The sequence below is a fragment of the Polistes fuscatus genome, unplaced genomic scaffold (assembly GCF_010416935.1).
Source record: "Polistes fuscatus isolate 324 unplaced genomic scaffold, CU_Pfus_HIC Scaffold2, whole genome shotgun sequence".
Lineage (NCBI taxonomy): Eukaryota > Metazoa > Arthropoda > Insecta > Hymenoptera > Vespidae > Polistes > Polistes fuscatus.
Genome location: NW_025113096.1, coordinates 6,851,313 through 6,868,348, shown reverse-complemented (window position 1 = coordinate 6,868,348; position 17,036 = coordinate 6,851,313). Strand labels below are relative to the sequence as shown.

Sequence of the window (17,036 nt, the reverse complement as noted above, 5' to 3'; positions counted from 1 at the left end):
TAAGAGTACATTTTCAAAGGGAATTTCGTTGGAATGAAAGAGTATAAAAATGTTTTTGATAAATTTGATAGTTTAACACACGCACAGAGGGAGTAGCTTATATACGTGTAGGTATATTTATGCATAATGTCATCGTACGATTGGACAACGAAACAAAAGCAGACAGTCGTGATTTCTCTCTCCCTTGTTGCTAAAGATGGCGGATATAAATCGCCGTTATACTCTTGGCACGATTCCCGTTTAAAGTATCGTTATAAATACTCGCTCGAGCTAGGGCCTCTCTTGCTACAATAAACTGTACTCATAACACTTTCTCGTTTTAATTCGTTATGCTTTGGTTTGATTAAAAAACAAGAAAGAGAACAAAATAATACAAAATTCATCCGCGTAAGAATGGTTATCGTTTATCGTACTTTATTTATCTGGATAGTTTAATCGATAATATATTATTGTAAATATATATTTCTATATACCTGCCACAATATTTATCCAAGTCCTTATAAAATCTTTTTTATCACTCAATTAAATTCATTTGTTTTCTTATATATATATAGAAAGAATAGGTGGATTATTAAAAAGAAAAAAATTCTATCTCTCGTTTATTTTGACAAAGTATTGGCGTAGAAAAAATAAAAGAAAAGAATAATAAATTGAATAATAATTGAAAAAATAAAAAGAGAAGGAGAGAAAATACAAAGGTTGATGATATGTCTCGCGTGACTTAAGATGACTCATAGATCTTACAAGAGAGGCGATAAAAGTAAACGTACCTGTTAAAACACGACTCGATATATCGCGATGTTACCGTGCAACAAATATGTTTTCCTTTACTATGCTTGACTCATGCCGATATTTGTTTAAAACGCCTACCATACTTTGCCATATACTGTTGCACCCCTCCTTCTTTTTCACTCAAGAATTTATGTTTCCCCTAGTTCTATCGAGTGCGAATGTTAACGAACTTTTACGTAAATGTTATGACACCGTTTTAACATGCAAATATTAACTATGAAAAAAGGCAAAAAACAAGAACATCACAATAGGAACGTGTCTCTCAACAACGAAAGTAAAATAAATAGGAAAATAAATGCAGAACGATAATATAGTTGGAAGAAAAACAACATAATTAAAATACATCACGTTGATTAATTCAGCAACAAAGACACATTCTCGTACTAATGAAATTCAAATCGGTCTCGAACGGTCTTATATAACGAGTTATTTTTCAACTGTTAGAATTAGTTGGATCGCGTCTATGTTGTTTCATTTATTTATTTGTTTGCTTGTCTCACGGCAAAAAGTTGAACTTATTGTTAGAAATGAATGTATGTAACGCGTAATGACTACATTTATTAAACCGTAACATACGATACGAAGTGTGACGTTATATTATTCTATCCTTTTCTTTTTCTTTTTTGTTGCTATAATGAAAGGCCGTTCGTAAGATAAAGTTGAAAACATCATCGCAAAACATGAATGCGATATAGGCGCCTGTGGATACACATCGTACAATCTAATCGAACGAAAGAGAGAACATTTGACGTCCGTGTTTTAATCATCCTACTCTAAAAATACAATATATCTTCTTATAGGTATCACGCACACACACACATATATATATATATATATATATATAGCCAATCACAGAAGGTATTCGTACTCATCCCCATTATAAATTGGAAATAATTCATATTTACTTGCAATGTAAAGCTTCTAAATTCTTATACTTAATGTTATTTAGTTTAAACGCATCCATCTCTCGATAAATTCAATTAAGAAATCGTTTTTAATTTCAAAACTTATATTTTCGACTTAATTTTAGCTGTATCAGCAAAGTTTGTAATCCACGAACGCTTTCACGATGCTCTATTATAGTCATGAAAAAAAAGAAACAAATTCATATCAAAATTTTATTCTTTTTTATTTAATTATTTTGTTTTAAATCAAAAAGATCGATAAGATAAGATTAGAAGATTTTTGTAGTGTACGTAACAAGAATTATCAGCGCGACACACATATATACATAATAAATAAATAAAATATTTACACGCGAAACAAAAGAAAATAAAAAAATGTGTCTGCGTTGAGACGATGGTCGAGTTGAAAAAGTTTGATTTAATGTTATTACGTCACAGTTGCGTCAGGGTTGCGTCAGGGTTTTTTCAAGGGTGGCATCGGGGTTGTGACAAAATGAAACGAGTATTTAGTTCCAAGCAGGCGAGGGAAGTGATAAGGGCGAGAAGGTGGGAGAGGATGACGTCATTTCCTGTTCCAGGACTCACAAACTATACGTAGTACTCGCGTACTATAACTTCCTTTTACCCTTAGAACGTGCAACTTGTGAAGATTATGTTCTTATAGAGCGAGGCAGTTGAGAAAACGCGTGCACGTGTTTTTTAGACATTACGGAAAGTGAAGATCATTTCATGACCGTATGAACATACACCTGTCGTGATTTGTTTCATTTACAATAGCTATAGATTCCCCATCGAAGCACACTGTATAGATTGAGCAAAATCCTCTGATGATTCTATTGATTGACCGGGCAGTGTATTTTAAAACGTGCTCGTGCAATCTATACAATGCCCGGAATATATACACATTATTTTCACAAAATGCATTCTATCTGCGTGCTGCACGAGTACGCGATATTTATATAAACGTATATGTATAAAAATAAATATAATTGTGAGAGAAAGAACGAGTTGTAGGAGACCCTGAACTTTCTAAGAAGATTTATCTCTCGATTATACATACGCATACACAGATATATTATGCGTATATATATTTAACGATATTCGTTTGATCGTTAAAATTGATTTTACTCCAAGTTGAACGAGGATTTCAATGAAATAAATCTACGAATTAATGTCTTAAATTATAATAGACTGCGATAAAAAAATATGAAGATTTAAAAAAGAAATCAAACAAATAAAAAAGCATCGATATAAGATATCAATTCTTGACTTTCGTCTGAGAAAAATCATTTTACTCGCTAGTCGCATAACTAACAATAAGTATCGGTCAAAGGATCGTGCTCTGCGTGACATTATCTGCCGTGGCTGCAAAAAAGAACGAGACGAAGAAGAAGATGAAGATGATGATGAAGAGGAGGAAGAGGAGGAAGAGGAAAGTCCTGTTAAAATTCACAACGCGGTCGGTCATCGTCGGATAGCGCGCTTAAACGATCAAATTTCACATTGTTTGTTTAATATTTTTATATATTTGCATGCATATGTATATGGATATAAGTGTTTTTTTATATCTGTTTATATATGTGTATATATGTGTAATATGCGTATGTACTTAAGAGTACACAGATAAATATATAAAATAGAAACGTTTAACCGAGATGGAATCAACGTTAAGATTCCTACGTGTATGTTGGAAGAAAAATATTTGTCTGTCCGCTTGAAACGAGTAAACGGATTCTGCTGCTTCGAGAAGGCGACTCGCGTTACGCAATCCTTTGATTTAAAACTAACTTTGTATTCATATATGTAGTATATACATAGGACATTCTTCGATGTATCTAATCGTTCTTTTTTTTTCTCCTTTATTTTTTATTTCTCTTTTTTTCTTCTTTTTTCTCTCGTTGATGTAGGTGCGCGTGCTCTTTCGATGAGAAACAATACTTTGTTTATAAACACGCGAGGAAAAAATAAATATCGACCGACACCCTCATATTTTCTAATATCTATTATAGATTTTTCATTTTGTAATTATCGAGTATGATAAGCATATGTTATTAATATATAAAATAAGGAAAGAAAGAAAAAAGAAAATAAGAAAATGAAAATGAGAATGAGAATCGTTCGAAGTACGGTCGGACGGATGTATTAAAACCAATCACGTTGACGACTTTCATCGATATCTAACTAATTTTCTAATATCGTTCCAACACACGGCATATGGCGCGATAGAGAAAGTAATAATATTAATATAATGAAATAATTGATTGATTTATTTAATATTTAAATAAACAAATCAGTCGATAAATGATGTCGATGTTATATTATATTTGCGAGGTTGACTTTGAATTTAGAAAAAAGGGAAAAAGGAAAAAGGAAAAAGGAAAAATAATAAAAATAGTTATTTATGTTTGTGTGTGCGTACGCGTTCGCGTATAGATACCAACTGAGATCAACGGAGCAACGGAGCAACCAAGCGAAGAGTAAAAAGGGAAAGGAGATGTTGGCACGTTGTTGGCCTAGCAGGGCAATAAAGTCAAGGTTTTCTACTCCGAGCAACAAAGCACTGTCTTGCGATGCACTTGCGACGATGCACTTGCGATTAAATTATTCTAATGATGTATGCAATAACAAATGAAAATAAAGAAAAATTTAAAAAGACCAAATGACAATTCAAACTAGAAAAATAATAATAGGAAGAAGAAGCCTTTGTGAATTCGACGGCGCCTATTTTCTATTTCTCTCTTTCTCTTTCGGGTCAATCAAGTTTATTGGCTCTTTTTCGGAGTATCCGTTCTTTTTCCGACGCAAAAATTCTTACACGATTCGCGGTGGTTATTAGGTCAGTGTACATCGAGGACAATAAATTCAAGCTAGACAACCCTAATCGATTTATAACTTGTTTTGGTAGTCAAGAATTTGAATCGATTTCATTAGAGTCTTTTGCAATTAGAAAAAATAAAATCATAGTATGTACATTTATTACTTATATGCTTATACCGGGATCGTTTAACATCTCGCAAATACGATGTTAATCGACGCCTTTCCAATCGATCTATTCCCCATAACTTCGGATGAAATAAATCTATCCCTACCATGTTCTCCTTACTCCTCGTTCAATTGTACGGTCCATTAAACTCGCATACACGAGTGCTTTAAGACGCAAAGTATGCATTAGGAGATCTATTAAGTTACTCTACTTGCGATACAGTTATCTACGCATTGCACGTATTTAATATATATACATGCATACAGAAAAGTATTCGTGCACTTCCACTTTCGCGAAAGCAAAATTTAAATGTGTTGTATTTTACTCTTGCGCATTATTATTATATATTTATTATTATTATATATATATATACACACACACACACACGCACGCATACGCATACGCATACGCATATGCATTACCGAGATTAATCGAATTGATTGAAACGCAAAGTGAGAAATAATTGAAAAGAAGGATAAAATAAAAAGGAAATGAAATTGAAATAGATGCGATCGATGTTATTATAGTAGATAAATCGAGCAATGGTTCTCGTAATTCTTTCCAGCTACAGGAATAACTCTTTTCTTGGCGTAGCAATGTTTACCGAAGAATCTCAAACAGGCGTGGCAAAAAATAGTGGTATATCCTTCGTTCGTGTAATTTTTCGCTATTTTTTTCGCTATTTTTTTCGCTATTTTTTTCTCTTTATACACATATACGTTGGATAATCTTTTGCAATGTTTCTTTTTTCACGCACGAGAGAAAGAGAAAGAGAGAATGTTACACGTACGTATGAATAAAGGAAAAAGGAAGGGCGAAAGCACCTACTGCGATCGTTAAAACCGCACGGAAGGCGGCAGCCACGAATGTAGATTTATCTGCTAATATAGTAGCGATTCTCCATTGTAGTCGCTCAACCGTAAATGCTCCTTGCCATAAATGCTAGAGGGTGAACTACTCGCGAGTAATCCTTTCTCTCTCTTTGATTCTGATTCCGTGAGTCATTCGCCTGATGCGAATCTTTCCCTTCTTCTTTTCTTTATTTTTCTCTCCAAATTTATTCGACGGAAGTAAAGAAGGAAAGGAGGAAAGGAGGAAAGGAGGAAAGGAGGAAAGAAAGAAAGAAAGAGAAAGAGAGAAGGAGAAAGCCTGTTTTTTCGAGTTCATGATTCTACCTGCTCGCCAACTTGATTTCCTTTCATACCGTTTCTCCTTTCTTCGATCAGCTGTCTCTCCCCTTGTCCTTCTTATCAATTCGTGTTATTACATTAGGTATACCTATTTCTACGGACACCCGTTAAATTGACGGGTAAAAGGTAGAAGGTCTTGAGAGAAGACCTATTTTCTATTCTATTTTCTCCTAATAGAATCTACTTAAAACCGTACACACATAGCTCTTCCACGTTTACAAATTATACTAGGAACATAGTCCGAAAATAATACCAAGAAAGAAAGAAAGAAAGAGAGAGAGAGAGTGCTACTTTCCGTGGCCAATGACCTTTCACTTTTGGATTCGTCCAATAAGCGAGCTACATTTTTTACCTTTAATTTTGTTTGTAAAACACCTTAGGTTCTTCTTTATTTTAAAAATACGAGTTACCTAACTGGTATTTATTTGTTTAAATTGCAAATCAGTTTGCACTTGATACTGAAAGAAAAAAGAAAGAAGAGTTATCTTCCTTATCGAATAATTATCGTGTTCACACATTTATTTATAGGATCAATCGTTGAACGTAGGATGAAACTAATGAAATAGTTCCAAGTTAGTATATTTTTATACGTATTATTATAGGTTAATTAACTATCCTAAGTATATGGTGAACGCTTTCGACCGACAAAGGATGAGATCGTTCGGTCTTTGCATAATGACATCATATCTGGTGTCTAATACCAATAGGTATTCTCGAGTCAAACTTTTGAATATTATTTTATTCCTTTTGTTCTTTCAACGCGAGAATTATCACGATAATTTGCATATATAATATATAAGATAACTCGATGATGTGTGCGCGCGCGCACGTGTTACGTACAAGATTATCTTTTAGTTGATAATGTATTTTACGTATTTTAAACGAACCACGATTGTTTTTATATCAATGACGACAAGAGTTCAATTTTTCACGACTACCATGTCGCGGATATTATCGACATTATTCTCTGTCGATTTTTTTTAATCCTATCGTATGATTTTCATTGTTTATTATGGAAACTAATTACATCATTTAATGATTTACATAGATATCTAAGAATATCATCATGGTTATGATTATGTTTGCCAGCACAAAACAACAACAAATACAACAACAAAAATAAATATTTTTAAATAGTTTCATTATCAATTTTTCGTTTTTCACTCGCACAAATATTCGAATACGATCATTTGATCAATTTTCACGATTAATTAATAAAAAATTATTGATTAAAAAATAAGAAATGAAAATAAATTCACATGTAACGGGACGCGATAAGTGTAAGATGTAACGATAAGTATTTTTCGACTAACAAAAATCCCTATGGCCACGCGTGTGACCTTCGCGATGATTGCCCCCTACGCCTCCTTCTATCTCTTTCTACGATGTATTTTTTTTTCTGATCTCACAATCGGAGATATACCGAAATTTAACGCGTCATTCGGGTTCGGCCTTGAGAGACCAAGATCCACGTGCCACGTTCGGTCGTATAGTAACGAATTCGCGTCTCTTATATTTTCTAACATTTCCTTTCCTTTTCTTTTTCACGGATCGATTATACGCACTTCTGTAAAAACACTTGTGTCATTTTTATATTCTTTTTACTGCTTTGTCACAAAATGCATACATTAATATTATTAGTAGTATTTTATTTTCCTTTTTTTTTCCTTTTTTTTTCCTTTTTTTTCCTTCTATTCACGAGTAGGTAATCCATTTACGTTACCTATGAATCATTGACGGTATGTTAACATATTACATACTAACGTTTCATACGACACCTGATAAAAAGAATGAGAAAGGAAAGCAAAGGTTACGTAAACGTTTATCACAATTTTATTTTTATTTTTAGGGGAGCATAAACGTCCCAATAGAAATACAACAAAATGGCGACTCGAAAGGATCGAGAAAGGACCATTTCGAGATCTCTTTGTCAGCAAGTAAGTTAATATTGAAAGTATCTAAATGCTGATAAATATCTTTTTGCTGATATCTCGTTTGATATCATGTCTGGTAAAAAACTAATTTATTATGAACCTGCTTTTGTAAATTCTCATAAATATACACACATTTGTATTTTTTTCTATTTTTACTTGTGCCAAATGAAACGTTCGGAATTCCGATAAAACTTTGTTTTCGTCGAGTTAAAAGCTATACAAGGCTAATACTCTCTCGCGAATAACCAATAAATACTTTAACTTGTTTACCTTCTCACTTTTGTACTACGTTTACTTCGTGCTTTATTCTATGTTTAATATTGTTTTTTTTTTTTATCTCGATACTATGTCGCATGTAGTAAGACTAAACTGACACTTTTAAAACGTTCAAATTCTTCGTATGTCGAGATTCTGATTGTACGTTAATACGATCAATTTAATATGGAACACTTGATTTTCAAAGTTCATCAAACGTGTAAAGACATCCTTTTTTTTAATGAAACTTCCGTTAAAACTTGACCAAATTAAAAAAAAGATTTAAGAAATTTTTTTCCAAAATTCAACATAATAATGAAAAAAAAGCATTATTAGCGTGACAAGTTTTCATATTATTGTTCCTTGGAATACTTTACTAGATTTTTCCAAAATCTTTTCATTTTTGTTTATGAAATTGTGTAGGATTTTATCTTAGGTTCTGTTTAGTTCTGTATTAGTTACTTTCGATATGGTTTACATACAATACATCTCATTGTTAGTAACAAAATTAACAAAGGACATGTAAATTTGTTGAAACGCGAGAGCGCTCTATTTTTTTTCTATTTTTTTTCAGTGCTAATTTTATTAAATAAAGTATACCAAGTGAACGAGAAATATGAAGGATTTCTTTAACGAGTATGATATTTTTCTAACTATTGAACATCTCGAACGATTTGATTTAACTATAAGATGTTTTTAGGATATTACTGCTACGATTCTTCTTTGAAAAAATAAAAAGAACAATTTGACAAGAATTGTTTATTTAAGAAAAGCAATGATTAATAATAATATTTATCCTATCATGCCTATATAATTCTTGTACGCGAAGATTGGTATTTCAAAGAGTACACCTAGGTGAAAGTTTCCAAGTCAATTTCTTTCTTGACCCATAAGAGAGTGCATCGATGTTTCTGTCTCCGTTGCGTCAACCAAGTCTAAATGCATTCGTACGTACATAAATATTAAATAAAGTCTTATCCAAAAACGTGTAGAAAAGAAGTCATGGAAACTTAATGCGATACAAAAAAATACGTTTTTTAAATCAGTCAAGTTCTATGTACATATACGATTTGACTTTTACTATTTGAAAAAAAGTATTTATTATAAAGAGTTATTAAAAGGAATATTAGATAGATATAAAATTGACATTATCTCTTTTATATCCGGTATTTTTGGTGAGCTCGCACATGGTGTATATTTTTGGTTTTCACGATCACGTAACGAACTCTCGCGTTGGAGCGTAAAATCGACCAGCTTGTGACGTGTATTTCCTTTTTTTATAGCAAATATTCTCTTTCCGTCTAAGCGTTTAATAAGCGAGTATTTATAAAGAAAAAAAGAACATAGAAATGAGTCGTCGACTATATCGATAATACTTGTTTATCGAGATCCTTCTCTCAATAGTGATGGGATCAATTTTACGATAACTTATAATCAATTTGATAGATTTTCGAATACTTGTAAACCTTGGGAATCAATGTGGGTAGATAGAAAATTCTGATGAAATGTTAGAAGATTCGTTTCGTTATGTCGGCAACGTGACGTTGAATTTGCGCAGCTTGCCGTTTTAACGTTAACGACTCTCGTTACAATCTGCTGATTGACCGACTCCGTCGACCTCGTAGTTGCCTTTATCGTGGCTTGCTTTTTTCCTACCAGACCATGATAAACTTCCAAAATATAAGATTATCCATAAAAACATATGTAAATACAAGTTAACTTCGTACAATTTTGCGATCCCTTTTCATGATCGTTATCAATCGAGTCAATTTCATTTCAAACGAGTTCTTCCAACATTTCTTTTATTCTTCTAGGATAAACTAAAAAAGGCTTATAAATATAAACTAAAAGATACTTTGGTGGTTTCTCGTAGGTGGGCCTGTATTCTCGGCTGACGCGTCTCCTACCGTATACGGGAAACCGGTTCGAAGTCGTTATTAGGAACATCTCGTGTCAGTGACGTTCTTTCAATTTTCCATTCGAACAACAAATCTGACATTATTTTTTATTACGAGTAAACGCGTCCTTTTGGAACGCGATTGGAACGCGATTGGAACGATGTAGACAATTATATTTTTATATTACACTACGTGCTAGAGATAGATAAAATAGATATTCAATTTTCTTATCGATTGGAAACACGAGACGCAAGTCTATGATGAATGACCAAAAATATATGTAATAGCTTGATGGAAGAATTATTTTGGAAGTATGCGGCGCAGTAACACAACGACAACAAATTTTTACCTATAAATCATATAGATGAATTTTTAAATATCCCCCAATGCGAAATATTATAAACGTAATACGTACATATTCCGTCGAATTTATACGTATTGGATTATACAGAACAGTAAAGGAAAATATTTATGGCCAATATTACGAGACGATAAACGCGAATTCTGGTATAAACTCGAACACGATTGTGTATTTATCTTGACAAATAAATGAATAAAAAGAAAGAAAGGAAAAAAAAGAAGCAATAATAATCTACGCGCAATAGACGCGTGTTCGTAGAGAATTGAAATAATTATTTTGACGCATATTTTGTGCATAGGCGTGCCATGTACTCGTATGTATGTTAGAAACGTTACTTTGCTTGCTAAGAAAATTACTTGAGTGTACACGCAGAAATAAAAAAGAAAAAGGAAAAAAATATTGTCAAATATATAGTTGAAATTTCCGTCATTTCCGTAAATAATCTCATGCCGTGCATTAACGCGTTGCTTATACGTCTATACAATCTATTACATAATATAAAATGATCCGGCATAAGGATGGATTCAACGACGTTGACCGCACCGGTACGGTCAAGATGCGATTGGCTTCGGACAACGAATCTATACGACGTTGTTGTTTGTATCTACATCGGGACTACCAACACGCCGACGACGACGACGAGGAGGAGGAGGAGGAAGAGGAGGAGGAGGAGGAATGCATATGGATGTAGAATCAAAATCTCTCTTGGAGTGTGTTGTGTTGTTCGCACGGTGGTAACAGCGCGAGTAGTACAAACTCTATATGTAGACGTGCATATGTAATAATCCAAGACGTAGGTGGTGGTGCGCTGCGTGTCTTTCTTCGTTTCCAACACTCCGCGTCCACGTTCCTCCTCTTATATACAAAGTTGAACTATTCGTTTGACTCTTTTGCCTCACCTTTTCCTTTCCCACCTAAACGCGCTTACTTGCATATATGTTTATATGTATTGTATACAAACAGTCTTAGGTTGATCGAAAGATACTACCTTGCTTTTTATCTCTTTTCTGTTTTCGTAATATCATCGAAAATTTTATCTGTAAGTCAATAATTTCAACCTGCTCTAATTCATTTTGCAAAATGAAATCTCTCATATTATTTATTACGTATGATTAGTAATTAAAATAGGATCTACAGAAGAACCTTTAAGTCGTCCTATATAACACTTTCCTTCCTCTTCCTCTCCTAACTCTTCTCGCTAACTATTCATTCGTTTACGTGTACATATCCATATCTCTTTCTCTCTCCCCTCTTCTCGTACCTCGCGCGATCACCTTACACACAACACACAACGCACACAACGACGCTGTTTCTTTCTCTTTTTTATACCCGTTCTATCTCTCTCATTTCTGCGTCGCACGATGTTATACGTGGCGTACGGCCAGGATGCGCGCGCATCCATTTTCTACGTATACGCACGACTCACACGCGTTGTTCGTTCACGAGACTCTACGCAACGTTTCAGAACCAATAATATTTTTCAGCGAGGACACGCTATAGTAAAAACATACTGTTTATCCTTTATTTACTTTTACAACATTTTTTACACATACAGAAAAGAAAGCGCAATGTTTAAGATTTATATTTATTTATATGTATATCTATAAGTATTTATGATTTGTGCCTACGTATATATATACGTATATATATGTATATATATATATATATATATATATATATAGAGAGAGAGAGAGAAAGAAAACGATATGAGCAGAATTTTGAGCAAATTTTCCGTGAGTCGCCACGCTGGAATCGTTCAGCTCAATCGTGGCTGGTAGCACGTAGGCCGAACAGCGTATATAAACGATAGCCGGATACTTGTGTGGGTTTCGAATGTTCGAGAAGGTCAGTGGTTATCAACCGGTGGTGCGTCCCTGATCTAGATGTGTATCACTCACGTAAGATGCAAAGCGAGGAAGAAATGTTTGTTATCGAAGTTCGTCGATATATGTCATACGAAAAGCAATGAAACTATTAAATAAAGAAAATAGAAAGAGAGAGAGAGAGAGAGAGAGAGAGAGAACCATTGTAGGTGATCGTGCAAAAATAGAGGAGGAAAGGTTTGCCATTTATCATTTCAGGGATGAGTCAGATGGATAAGAGATGACAACGATCGAGTAGGAGTGAAAGAATCGAGGAAAACACGTGGTGGTAGTAACGGAGAGAGTCTCTTGCATCATGTTCGTATAATATTGTGGTTTAATACGGCGCTAAGAAGATAAGGAATAGGGAGGAGAAGCAAGTTAGTAAGGCAGGCAGGAAGGAAGGCAGCCGACGGCTGAGAGCCACGTTGCCTATGCGATTACGTATTCGGATTGGTAGTAGTGTAGCAGTGTAGAGTGGGATAAGTATTCGGAGCGGGCGTCGACGAGGTCTCCTGATTCGCCTTTTCTAGTGGCGGGAGTGTAGGGGGGTGTTAGTAAGCGCTGCAGCCATCTTGTCGAACTCAGTCGGAAACCAACTGCCGAGCAGTGAGGGACGGTGAACGAGAAGATCAGATGTGTTAGCCGAAGGATTTTTAATGCGCTTCCGAGCCCTATTACCGCTACGTGCGAGAGGCTGTGCGATAGCGACGAAGGAGCGACTATCATCGCGGGATTTTCACGTTCGGAAAGCCCCGTTACGTCCGATTAAAAACCTTCTGAGAATTGATCAAGGGGTGTAACAGCAGCAGCAGCAGCAGCAGTAGCAGCAGCAGTAGCAGCAGCAGCAGCAGCAGTAGTAGGAGAAAATAGAGCGTTTTGGTTTTGAAAGAGTTTTCGGCGAAAGAGGGTTATACATTATAAGGTAACCTTCTCGTTGTCAACATTGAAGAACTAAAGAGAGAGAGAGAGAGAGAGGGGGAGAGAGAAGCTTAGCTTGCTTAGTCGTTGATCATTTGATTTAGAGAAGAGATAAAAGAGAAATTTTAAGAGATAGCGAGAAAGAGCGAGTTCAGTGTCAAAGTCTGTGATAGTATTTATTCAAAGGATTTCGAATATACATTTATCAACAGCGACAGCGACAGTGACAGCGACAGCGACAGCGTAACATCATCGGTCGACGGTATATAAATTGCGCGCGCGCGTCGAATCCAACCGAAGGATTTAGATAGGCTTTATATATTTATTTATATCTGTGATATCTACACTGATATACAATTCGATCTATTAACTTTGACGACGCATCCTCCTTTGATGAAGACAAGTGGGAAAGGATATCATAGGTATCGTAAGACGTCGCGCGTTAACACGCACGAAGAAAAAGAAGAAGAGATTTTCACACGATATTTCATTTAAGGGATCGTCGTAGGGAGAAAAAAGAGAGATTATATCAGTATCTTAGCAGATAGGCGTTTTTTGTATATACGACTGACTCTTTTTTACGATTATTAATACTGGTGCGAAATTGCCAAAAGAGAGAAAGAGGAGCAGAAAGAAGTAAAAGTAATAGAAGACGAAAAAGAAGAAAAAGAAGAGGAACAAGAGGAACAAGAGGAGGAGACAAAAGTGAGAAATTGAATTTTCCTTGCGCCGAACGAAAGTACACGTACGTTAGCGAAAATGGTGGAGAGAATTGTCGAAGAACGCAGAAGCAGCTTTCAAGGGAATCGTCAAGGTAAGAATACCAAAATCAATTTATATGAATTTCTTCTGCAGAAACACCTACTACCAACGTGTATGTATATTTGGTTTAAATCTCATAGAAAAACCTTTTTTTCCACTCGCCAAACTGTTGCAAGTGATTATTATTTGTACTGTTTTCTTTTAATTTTCTAATCTCCAAATAAATTCCAATTGCCATTTGGTAAATGACGTTTTCATTTTCTTTATTTACCATAAAGTATCAAATTGAAAAATTCGTACAAATTTCTGTTGGTATCGAAAATACACCAAAATTCAGCTCCAAGATATATATATAATTAACTGAAATATTTTTTGTCGTTTCTTTCTTACATTCATGATGGATCTTCCTCGAATGATGTAATGACCGGTTCACCGAATTTTTCTAACATATTTACCATCTTCTGATATTCTTCTACGACGAATTGCATCATGTCGAAAAAACGTGCAGAACAATTATCGATATCGAATTTCGACAAGAGTAACAAAGAGAGAGAGAGAGAGAATACCGGCAAAAAAGTAAGAATCGGGGACGTGTATTAGCACTCGAGGAACTTTCTCGATGCCGGTAGCGGTTATAAACTGCTGCAGTTGTTGGTTAGTCTCTTCCTTCGCATATACCACTTATCCTTCTCAAATTTTCTTCAAACTAACTCTACGAATTGAATGAATTTAACAATTTTATTTGTAATCTCTTTTAACTTAACCAAGCGAAAAATTGCATTAATAATCTATCTATATAAATCTAAATTATTTCAAATAAACTGAGCGATCTGAATTGTTAGTCCGCTTATTTTATTTTTCTTCTTTTATAAATTACCATCGAAAAATGACTAAATAATATTTGAACCATTCATTTGTTCAAATTCTAATACTATATTGATTAATATTTAACTTAAGTTTCAAATAAATAATAAAGCATAACGACATTAGCAAATGAAAAGAAATTTGGATACCCATTTGAATAAAAATTAATATCTGTTTCATAGAGAGAGAGAGAGAGAGAGAGATAATTGATTTTTGGCTAATACGCGGCTGTTTTGGTACTAATTTAAAAAATATAAATGTATAAATATAGTACTCGTCCTGCCTGCACAATATTTAGCCATGTAGAATATTTGAAAGATTCATTTAGAGATCGTTCTCTCTCTCTCTCCCTCTCGCGTGAGGTTACGCATATACACACACTATTATAAGACGCACATGTCTCGTTTCATCGTATCTTTTTGGCATTATATGATAGAGAAATTATTTTCGAGTAACGAAGTGGGTTAGTCGGTATGTTCGAATTCAACGACGCAAATCCTGAAGGGCGTCGGTAGGGCAAACCCAAACAAAGAAGAAAGGGAGAAAGGACCCTCGCGCATGTTCCGCTTTCGCTCTCCCTCCCATTACTCCCCTTTTTACTCCTGTTAAAGGGAAGCAACCATTTCGAAGGACGCACGAAAGGTTGCTTTTGCGTTTCGTTTCAACGACGAATAAAATAACTCCGATTGATCCATTTATTTATTTTTTTCTATTTCACTATTTTTTCTTCACGCGTATCATCTTACTTTGACAAATATAAACGATGACATAGCGAACTTTTCCTATTCGCAATTATAGAGACTAATAAAGTTGGCATTATGATCCTATTTCTATTAGAAAGTTGGCGAGACGCAAAGCTTTAGCATGAATTTTATTTTCTCGTGCAAGAATAATACATTTAAAAGGATATTTTTTAGGAATTTGTCGCCAAAACTTAACTTAACGGGGTCAACGGTAACATCGATCATTATTATACATCTTACTACAATTAGTTTTGAGATTTACCGAAGTCAATACGAGTATTAATTATTAACGTAAATTTATTTGTTTTCTCGTTCGAAGGATTTTTTATTTTGCCGCCAAGAAATATTTTGGAAAATTTTCAGTCAAACTTTTCGTTAACAATAAATATATTTCGTAAGGATCCCGAACAATGAATGAATCTTGTGTCATTATTACGATTACTATCATCCACATGTAAGGTTTTCAAAGGATAACGAGTGTGAGTCATGGTTCGATCGCGGAATATTATTTGAAAGCGAACAAAGGAAACCGAAGAAAGGACGAATTTAATAAAATCGATGTGTTTCGGTTCCGGTATAGCTTTCTCTCTCTCTCTTTCTCTCTCTCGCCATAATTCCGTGTACCATCATTTCATGAATATTACTCGAACATTAAAAAAAAATCAGATTTTTAATAGATTTTATATTTCGAAAAGCATAACGTTTCTATTTGGATAGTTAGTTGAAATGTTGGTCGAGTGAGCAGTAGTAATGGAACATCACCATACCTTCCACCCAAATTACTTTGATATTATCGTATTCGTATTATCGTCGAACGTATAGTGATCGCTCTACCCGATTACGTAATTCCCTTAGGGGTGGTGGACGTTAGGGCGATTTAAACCCGAGGAAGCCGAGCGCGAGCTCGCCGTTATCCTGCATCAGTGATACTCAACTTGTAACCACATTTTTTCTTTCCTTCTTTTTATATAACATAGTAAAGGATGACTCAATTCAATATAAAAGTGATCAATTATATCTCATTTTGTTGGATGGTAATAATTAGAGTTCCATAGAGGGAGAGAATGTATTATTACAATTAGGATAGAAGGCTAACACAGTGTTAGGTGTATCATATCTCACGAGAGAACCGAACAAGAGAGAAAGAGTGATGGCAGCGTTCCTTTCTGTGCCAGTCATTGAACTCTGGCTCCGGTCGTTGCACGACGACGACGACGACGACGATGACGACGACGACGACGACGACGATGACAACGACTACGACAACGCTCACGAATAACGTACAAAAATACATTTTCTATCAACCGAAATTATTATTGTACCAACAGGAAATCAAATATATCAATTAAATGTTCAAAATATCTTACGTAGAAGTTTCCTTTCTCCTTTCATGAACTTAATCGATTTCCTTTAGTCTCCTTTAGTCATTTCTGCTTATTAGAGGCTCTCAACTTTACGTATCTTCGTAGCTCTTTTTCCAGACACCTGCACAAAATTAACAAGATTATAGTATTTATTTATTTATTCGTTTATGTAACTGTATTATATTATGTACCAAAGGTTCTG

General features: G+C 34.6%; 1 protein-coding gene across 2 annotated transcripts in view; it reads left to right on the top strand.

Moving 5' to 3' along the window:
* Positions 1 to 17,036, top strand: part of LOC122516603 (MAP kinase-interacting serine/threonine-protein kinase 1-like) — a 28,146-nt gene that overhangs the window by 4,357 nt on the left and 6,753 nt on the right. The window contains exons 1-2 of one of the 2 annotated variants that reach the window (XM_043634546.1): positions 12,379 to 13,523; positions 13,598 to 13,915. In XM_043634546.1, coding sequence (XP_043490481.1) covers positions 13,861 to 13,915 — 55 coding nt within the window. In that variant the 5' untranslated portion in view covers positions 12,379 to 13,523; positions 13,598 to 13,860. Of the gene's footprint in view, positions 1 to 7,719; positions 7,808 to 12,378; positions 13,524 to 13,597; positions 13,916 to 17,036 lie in introns of those variants that run through there. The other variant, XM_043634545.1, reaches the window with a different exon arrangement.